The sequence below is a fragment of the Misgurnus anguillicaudatus genome, chromosome 20 (assembly GCF_027580225.2).
Source record: "Misgurnus anguillicaudatus chromosome 20, ASM2758022v2, whole genome shotgun sequence".
Taxonomy (NCBI): domain Eukaryota; kingdom Metazoa; phylum Chordata; class Actinopteri; order Cypriniformes; family Cobitidae; genus Misgurnus; species Misgurnus anguillicaudatus.
In genome coordinates, this window is record NC_073356.2 from 4,631,078 (window position 1) to 4,640,303 (window position 9,226).

At 38.7% G+C, this 9,226-nt stretch overlaps 1 protein-coding gene across 1 annotated transcript; it reads left to right on the forward strand.

Moving 5' to 3' along the window:
- The first annotated feature begins 268 nt into the window (after positions 1–268).
- On the forward strand, positions 269–2,949 carry LOC129422859 (uncharacterized). The gene is made up of 2 exons (XM_073858019.1): positions 269–775; positions 1,622–2,949. The coding sequence occupies exons 1-2, from the start codon at positions 355–357 to the stop codon at positions 2,620–2,622; spliced, it is 1,422 nt and encodes a 473-aa protein (XP_073714120.1). The 5' UTR covers positions 269–354; the 3' UTR covers positions 2,623–2,949.
- The last annotated feature ends 6,277 nt before the right edge of the window (positions 2,950–9,226 follow it).

The following is a 9,226-nucleotide window of genomic DNA, read 5'->3' on the forward strand; positions in this document are numbered from 1 at the left end:
ATTCGTGTCAGTTTCGCCGGACACATCCCGAACATGTTTTCGGGTGCGTTCTCCGGAAGTCGCGCATTGGTCGACCGCATACGTCATCAAGGTTTAATATTTCGTGTTCCATTTCAGAAAAGCAACTGTTACATTTTAAGGTAAGAATGAAATTACATGATTGTATGTCTTAAAATAAATAAATCTTAATTTTTTATGTATTTTAAGCAACGCGACTTGAACCGAAAACATGTTCGGGACGTGTCTGGCGGAACTGGCACGAATAGACCTTTTACGCACTACCGCATTTTCGACCGGAAATACGTCAACAAAGTGTCTTAGTTCTTCCTGTTATCGTAGCGGCAGATACGAAAAATGGCAGAGTCAAGGAGTCGCAGTTTCTGTAGTGTTCCAGGCTGTTCGTCTTCCAACCAGAAACAGCCTTACCTTTCATTCCATTCTTTTCCCGTGGATTTAACCATGAAATCCAAATGGATACAGGCTATCCGAAGAGAGGAAGGGAAAAGTTTTAATGTAAAAACAGGCAGCACCTACGTCTGTAGCCGGCATTTCGCTCCGGATGATTACAGTGGTGGCTGCGTCGTTCGTCGCCTGAAGAGTGGTGTTGTCCCGAGCCTATTCCCTTGGAACAACTTTACTGCTCCTTTGAGAAGAGAGTCAGTATATGTCAGGACCTTCAAACGTCAGTCTATACAGCAACGATCATGTGAAGATGGCGATATGGGGGCTAAGGCAGTACGGATGGATCACGACTACGTGACACACCCACCTGCAGGTAAGATTGTTCATAATGTGTTTTGTTAACGCTAGTCAACTATGTGTACCGTTATTGGATAAATGCATTTCTAACGGAACAACTTAATGTTTATAATATTAGCTGTTCACGAAATTCAACTGACGTTAGCATACATCTGTACTCTGTAACAGTATCATGCTCTCTAATGTTAGCTTAAAGGGCCAGAGATGGGCAGTATGGAAGAGAGGGGCACAAACTAAAGCTTTTTGACTTTCTTCATTTTGTAAACCTACTTTGGGTTCAAAGTATTTATATTTTCTCATATTAATTTCCCACATGTCTATTAGTTATGTGGTTTGCTTCATTAATACCACATATTCTTTATTCTTGATTTACCCTGAAAGATTGGAGGTGAAGTTTGACAACATGCCCCATAGGTGGGGTACGTTGTTACATGTAAGGGGCCACATTGTTAAAATCTAATCTGATCCAAACCAAAAGTATACAAGAACTCCTAAAGTCTTTTTTCAATAAAATACAATTATTAAGTGTTCATATAAAATAACACATTTTAAAAATATATATTTTACATTTTTGATGACGTGGCAGCTAGTAAATACACAAGTTTCATCATCCTAGCATGTGTGGAAGTATTTAAAACAAGTGTTACAACTGCACCTGCGTTAAATTGTACCACGCTCATCCCTATTTTAATTACATGTATGTAATAACTTTTCAGTTTTTTGTCATTTGTATTTTCCTTAACAATAATAAATGAAATGTAATTTGTAATTAAATACTACACAGTAATCATGTTTAGAAAAGTATTTTGTGTTGAAAGGTAGCATAAATACGTTAAGAGAAATATGTTCTTTATCTTTACAGGTGCTCTGGATGAGGCATTGGATTACATCCATGATTTAGAAGCCAGGTTGCATAACACTTGCCTACCACCCCCTACCCTCTTTAGCCGATACTGTTCGTCGGACGATCAGATACGCTTCTACACCAAATTTCCATCCGAGAGAGTTTTTACTATCTTTTGGGAGTCGATTGCACCATCTGCACTTAGACTGGTTTACTGGACCAAAGCACAGAGGGCAGGTGAGGAAGGCTGCCAAGATCCCAGCCCACCACGCATCATGCCATTAATCGATGAGTTTTTGATGTACTCGATGCGGGTTGCCGTTGGCATGAAAGAGCAGCTCATTGCTGACATGTTTAATGTGAGCATTGCCAGAGTCAGCAGGGTTACCATTACCTGGGCCAATTATCTTTTTATGGTGCTTGGCTCACTACCCATCTGGATAAGCAGGGAAAAGGTTAAGTCCACTATGCCCCTTAAATTCCAGAGGTACTGTCCTGAAGTCCGAGTGATACTGGACTGCACAGAAATTGCTGTGGAGACCGCGTCATCCCTGACCTTACAGTCAGAAACATTTTCAAACTACAAAAACAGGACGACGTTGAAAGGGCTAATTGGAGTTGCCCCCAATGGTTTGGTGACATTTATCTCACCCCTGTACACTGGGTGCATCTCAGATAAGGAGATCACCAGGATCAGTGGAGTCCTTCCCTTGCTGGAGCCAGGAGACGATGTCATGGCGGACAAAGGGTTCCTCATTCAAGACCTTCTTGCTGACGTTGGAGCCAAGCTCATCATTCCACCTTTTAAGCGTTCGGCTCAATTCAGCAAGGAGGAAACGGAAAAAACCCAAGCCATAGCAAGACTCCGAATAATAGTGGAGAGAGTGATCGGTAGGGTGAAGTCCTTTCACATCTGGGACTCTCCTGTGCCGCTCACACTGATTGGCAGTGTGAATCAGATCTGGGTTAACTGCTGTGTTTTAGCAAATTATCAAGGACCGTTTTGTTTTGAAGAGTGAATGAATTAATGTTTTGTATGTATGTGTAATGTGTAAATAGTATGAAAAAATGTAGTGTTCCCACATATTCATAAACATCAAATTAAATAATTGTTATGTTAATATTTTTCTGTTGAAATGTGACTTTGATTTCACTAAAACATTAGATGAACAATTAAAAAACTTTGGTCAAAATGATGCATCCTTTATTTTTTTCGGTATGTGTAATAGCAACTGATTAAAAACAATTTAACAAATAAATTACATCAAACATTTACAAATTGATTTAATTTACATTCACAATTAAAAATATAACAGATCATTAACAGTAAGAAAGAAGGCTAAACTGATTGGTAAAGAAAAGATTAAGGTATGCATTCACGTATGTGTCAAAATGATGCATCCTTTATTATATCAACTGATTAAAAACAATTTAACAAATTAATAACATCAAACATTTACAATTAATTTACATTCACAATTAAAAATATAACAGATCATTAACAGTAAGACAGAAGTCTAAACTGATTGGTAAAGAAAAGATTAGTAGAATTTAAGGTATGCATTCATGTATGTGTCAAAATGATGCATCCTTTATTTTTTGGTATGTGTAATATCAACAGATTAATAACAATTTAATAATTTTACAAATTTTACAAATTAATTTGATTTCTATTTACAATTAAAAATATATCAGCTCATCAACAGTAAGACAGAAAAGATTAGTAGAATTTAAGGTATGCATTCATGTATGTGCCATAATAATATCTATCTAATTTCTCTTTCATTTCCTCTATAAATGAGTCATCACGCCAAATTCTTTCCACTGTTAAATTTGATAGGGTATCAGTAACAAAGTCACACCATGTCAGTCCTGTGATTGCCAGTTGGCCCTGAACCTGCCAATAGTATTTATGTGAACGCCTCAGACTGATGTGGCCTTCCTGCACCTTCAGGTGAGCAACCTGAGATGGATCAGTTTTTGTGCTGCTCTTTACCTCAACCAGCCCAAAAGGAGGCGACTCTGAAGGGTCATAAACCCTACCGTCTGGACTGGCCCCGAGATGTGGTGCGTCAGGGTGAATGATAAATCCTGCTGGTAGCACATTAACTTGCATCAGCTCAGCATAGTTTGCCAGCACTTCTGGCTCCATTAGCACCGGAACTGGATTTACGCTTTGATTACGTATTTCCGGTTTTTGCGTAAATGGTCTATGGCCACCCTAATTGCTTGACTTAAAGTCTTTATCACTTATGATGTTGTATTTTGTAATGTGACGGTTTATACCTGCTCTGAGACCCATCAAACTTGCAACACTCACTGTATTCGCATCCAGCGGTATACAGAGGCATAAAACTCCCGCAATGTCTCATTTAAAAGAGAAGCAGAGTAGATCTCGAAATCAGATGCACACAGGTAACTTGCGCACGCATCTCTCTCTCTCTCTCTCTCTCTGTTGCGCATGTGCGGAGTGAGTGAGGAGCGTGTTAGACGCGAGTTTGTGGAGCTGCTGAGTGAGTTTTCTATTTCCTTATTTCCTCTGTGTCTGTAAAGTTTCAGTGTGTCCCTGAGTGTTTTGGTGGTTTTGAAAAGTTATACGCTGTCGATCAGCGTATGCTGATTGAGATAGCGGCGTCCGAAAAAGTTGCGCTTGATAAGCTAACGCGGCGGCATGGCATGAAAGTCATCCCCACGGAACGCTGCACAGTAGAGGAGTGTAGTATAGCTGTCGCGCAAGTTGTTGGTTATAAAAGTATTTTGTCAGCATCCAGGATGAATAGTGCAGTTGTGCTGTTCCTGGATGATGTGAATAAAGTCAATGAGATTGTGGCAAATGGAGTTGTGATAAATGAGGCTTACACGACGGTATTGCCTTTGGTACAGCCAGCAAAGCGAATTATGTTGTCGAATGTGCCGCCGTTCGTTAAAGATGAAACAATTGAAAGAGAGTTGGCTAGACATGGAAAACTGGTCTCGCAGATTAAGAAGATCGCTATGGGGTGTAAAACGGAACAGCTTAAGCATGTTGTTTCTTTTCGAAGGCAAGTGTACATGATTCTAAACAATGAAAATGAGCCGCTAAATTTAGCACTGAAGTTTAGAATTGACAATTTTGACTATGTTATTTATGTCACATCTGAAACAATGAAATGTTTCAGATGTGGACAGGAAGGACATCTCGCTCGCGTGTGTCCAGATAATGATAGAGAGCATGAAACACCACAAAATACTGCTGATGGGGCACAAAATGAAAAAGGAGATGAAAATCAACAACAAAAAAACACGGATTTGACTGAAGCTAAAAATAGCACAGATGATAATCAAAGCGAACAAGGGACCAGTCAGAAAAAGAGTGTAAATAAAAATGGTGGAGAAAAAAGGGTAGAAACTGAGACAAGTTCAAATAAAGGTGCGGTTGGACTTGATATGGAAGTTGAAAATGTTGAAATGACAGATGATGACAGTCTTTTTAAGACGCCAACTTTGAAGAGAAAAACTTGTGGAAAGGGACGGAGTAAAAAAGTGAGAAAGGGACAGGTTCAAGGAGAACAGTTAAATGATGCATGTGTATCAGATCAGAGTATTTCTGACGATTCAGTAGCAGAAAGTGAGGCTGAATCAGTGAGTTCAGTTGATTCTGTTTCCCAAAAAAGATATGGGAGAAGTGCTTATACGGTTGAAAAGATTAAGACCTTTTTACAAAACACCAAGGGAATGAAAGGTATTAAAGTTGAAAATTATTTCCCTGACTGTGAGCTCTTTATACAGTCCTCAAGAATGTTAATGAAGGAAACAGGTCCAGGGGGTTTTACAGAGCAAGAAGTATATAGGCTAAAGAAAATTGTTCAAAAGTTGAGATCAAGCATGTTAAATGATGAAGAAAAGGTGTTTTAATTTTCTTTTGTTTTTTGTTTGCTGGTTGTGTTTGTTCTGCTCAGTCTTTTCTTTTATTCATTTATTTATGAGTAACTTAAAGCTGGGCAGTTTGAATATAAATGGTGCAAGAGATTATAGAAAAAGAGCTAAGCTCTTTGAACTAGTAAAGCAAAAAAACATTGATGTCATGTTTATTCAAGAAACACATAGCGATGTACAGAATGAAAGTGAATGGATGATGGAATGGGAAGGAGAAGTGATTTTGAGTCATAAAAGAAATAATAGTGGAGGTGTAGCTATTTTATTAAAAAGAACTATTACTCCTGTCTCTTGTGAAATAGAGCATGTGATTGAAGGACAGCTGTTAAAATTACGAGCAACATTTGACAATTTTACTGTTATATTTTTAAATTTGTATGCCCCAGTGGTGGGATATGAAAGAGTTTTGTTTTTAAATAAAGTTAAGAATGTCATAGAAAATTGTAATCCTGAGGAATATTTATTTATAGGTGGTGATTTTAATTGCACAGAGAATGACAATGTTGATAGGAATCACAGAGAACCTCATTTGGCATCACAACGTGTTTTAAGACAAATTATAGTAGAACTTGAATTATATGATGTTTGGAGGGTGTTAAATAAAACACAAAGACAATATACTTGGGCACAAGTAAGAGACTATTTTGTGACGATGGCTAGATTAGACCGATGTACTGTTTTAAGCATCATTTTAATGTCATTAAGAATTGTGTAATTTCACCTGTAGGTTTTTCAGACCATAGTTTAATAAGCTGCAATGTTTTTATCGCTAATGTAAAGCCAAGAAGTGCATATTGGCATTTTAATACTGTTCTATTGCAAGATAATGTTTTTCGAGAGGTGTTTATTTATTTTTGGAATAATTTTAAAAATAAGAAATCATTGTATGGGTCATTGGATGATCTATTGGGTGTAAAGGCACAGGGCGCGCTGGTATGCTCACGCTTTCAGAGCGTAGCACAGATGGATGGTCCTACCAAATTCTTTTTTGGGCTAGAAAAAAAGAATGGTCTGAATAGAAATATTCATTCTTTGATATCTGACTCTGGTAGAGAGGTTACAGAGGCTAAGGAAATAAGGAAAATGGCAGTGGAGTTTTATTCAGAGTTGTACACAAGTGAACATGAGGATGTGCAAGACATAGCCAGTCTCTTTAATGAAGGTCTACCTAAAGTTCCAGATGGAACTAATGCTGATTTGGAGAAATCGCTCACGGTTAGCGAACTATATAATGCCCTAAAAACTATGGAGTGTGGTAAAGCTCCAGGGATAGATGGTATTCCTGTGGAGTTTTATAAGGCCTTTTGGGCAGTTTTAGGGGAGGATCTGCTGGCAGTGTTAAATGGCAGTTTGACCGGAGGGTCACTGCCCTTGAGCTGCAGGAGGGCAGTGATTACCCTTTTAGCAAAAAAAGGGGACCTTAAAAGTATAAAGAACTGGCGCCCCATGTCACTTCTGTGCTCTGATTTGAAGATATTATCCAAAGCCTTGGCACTTAGATTAAAGGAAGTTATTGGGCGGGTCATCCATGTAGACCAGACGTACTGTGCAGCCATATCACCCTGTAGCCCAAGACAGCTTGCCCACTGAAGCTAAGCAGGGCTGAGCCTGGTCAGTGCTTGGATGGGAGACCACCTGGGAAAACCAGGTTGCTGCTGGTAGTGGTGTTAGTGAGACCAGCAGGGGGTGCTTACCCTGTGGTCTGTGTGGGTCCTAACACCCCAGTATAGTGATGGGGAGACTATACTGTCAAAAAAGCACCGTCCTTCGGATGAGACATTAAACCGAGGTCCTGACTCTCTGTGGTCATTAAAAATCCCAGGATGTCCTTTGAAAAGAGTAGGGGTGTGCCCCGGCATCCTGGCCAAACCTGCCCATTGGCCTATTAATCATCCCCATTTATACTAATTGGCTATATCACTTGGTCTCCTCTCCACTAATAAGCTGGTGTGTGGTGAGTGGTCTGGTGCAATATGGCTGCCGTCGCATCATCCAGGTGGATGCTGCACATTGAGGAGATTCCCCTGTTCATATGTAAAGCGCTTTGAGTACTGAGAAAAGCACTATATAAATGTAAGGTATTATTATTATTATGAGATCTATTTTTGATAACATTCATTTAATTAGGGATGTTTTTGACATTTCTGGTTCTTTGGGTCTGAAAGTCGGTCTTATTTCTTTAGACCAAGAAAAAGCTTTTGACCGGGTTGAGCATGAGTACCTTTGGCGGACTCTAGAAGAATTTGGATTCAACCCAGGGTTTATTAAAATGATTAAAGTGTTGTATAATAACATTGAGAGTGTACTTAAAATAAATGGAGGGTTGAGTGCACCTTTTAAAATTACAAGGGGAATTAGACAAGGATGTGCATTGTCGGGTATGTTGTATGCCTTGTCAATTGAACCTTTGTTGTTAAGAGTTCGGAAAAATATTGATGGCTGGAGTGTACCTCATTCTGAGGTTAAAATTAAGTTAACAGCTTATGCTGATGATATTGTTGTCATGATAAAAAACCAAGAGGAAGTGGACACTTTATATGCTATAATTAATGACTTTGGACAAATATCTTCAGCTAAAGTGAACTGGCTAAAGAGTGAAGCCGTGGCATGTGGAGATTGGGAAGGTGGAGGCCTACCTAAATTACCTGCTGGACTGGAATGGAACAAACATGGTTTTAAATATTTAGGTGTTTTTCTTGGAGACGACTCAGTGATGCAAAAGAACTGGGATGGTGTTTTGGAAAAGACAAAAGGAAAATTGGAGAAATGGAAATGGTTGTGGCCTAAAATCTCTTTTAGAGGACGAGTTACAGTCATCAACAATTTAGTGGCCTCAACATTCTGGCATCGGTTGGCATGTACTGACCCACCGAGTGGACTACTTGCGAAACTACAGGCTATTATTGTTGACTTTTTCTGGACTAAGTTTTATTGGGTACCACAGAGTGTACTATATCTCCTTAAAGAAGAAGGGGGACAAGGACTAGTGCATTTGGCCAGCAGAGGAGCAACCCTCCATTTACAGGTTATTCAAAGACTTTTGACAGGTCCTGAAGATCTTGTGTGGAGAGATGTTGCAAAGTTTATTCTAAGACAAGCTGGTGGTCTTGGACTGGATTTAACGTTATTTTTGTTGGACTCTTGTAAGTTTCCTTTGAATGGTCTGACTCCTTTTTATAAAGGGGTTTTTAAAGTATGGATTTTATTTGAAAAGAAAAGAGGGGTTTCTGTATCTTTGTTTTGGTTGTTAGAAGAACCTACTGTTTATGGAGCCAGATTGGATGTAACAAAGGAAATTGCATGAGGTTTAGAAAATATAATGTGTTTACTAAGAAAAGTTAAGCTGTATCATCTAGTGGATGTGGGTGGTTCTGATTTGAATAACTCAAAAGAGGTAGCTTTGTCTTTAAGAATAAAATCAGTGAGAATAGTAGAGAAACTGCTAGACCTGTTAAAGTTGAAGCTTACAGAAGAAGAAAAGTCTCTGCTTTTGAGTTATGGGGAAGGAAAAAGTTTTCCTAATAGTACAGATTTTTTTCCAGAAATTTTTTTTACTCCGAATCTTAAAGGAGCAAAGGGGAAGATGTTAGATTTGGGAGATTTAGAAGATCTAAGTATTTATGAAGCTGATAGGAAGAAAATATATAGGGGCTGTGTTAAAGTTTTAAATGTACAATTTTTAAAAGAGAGAGTAGATACTGTTTGGAG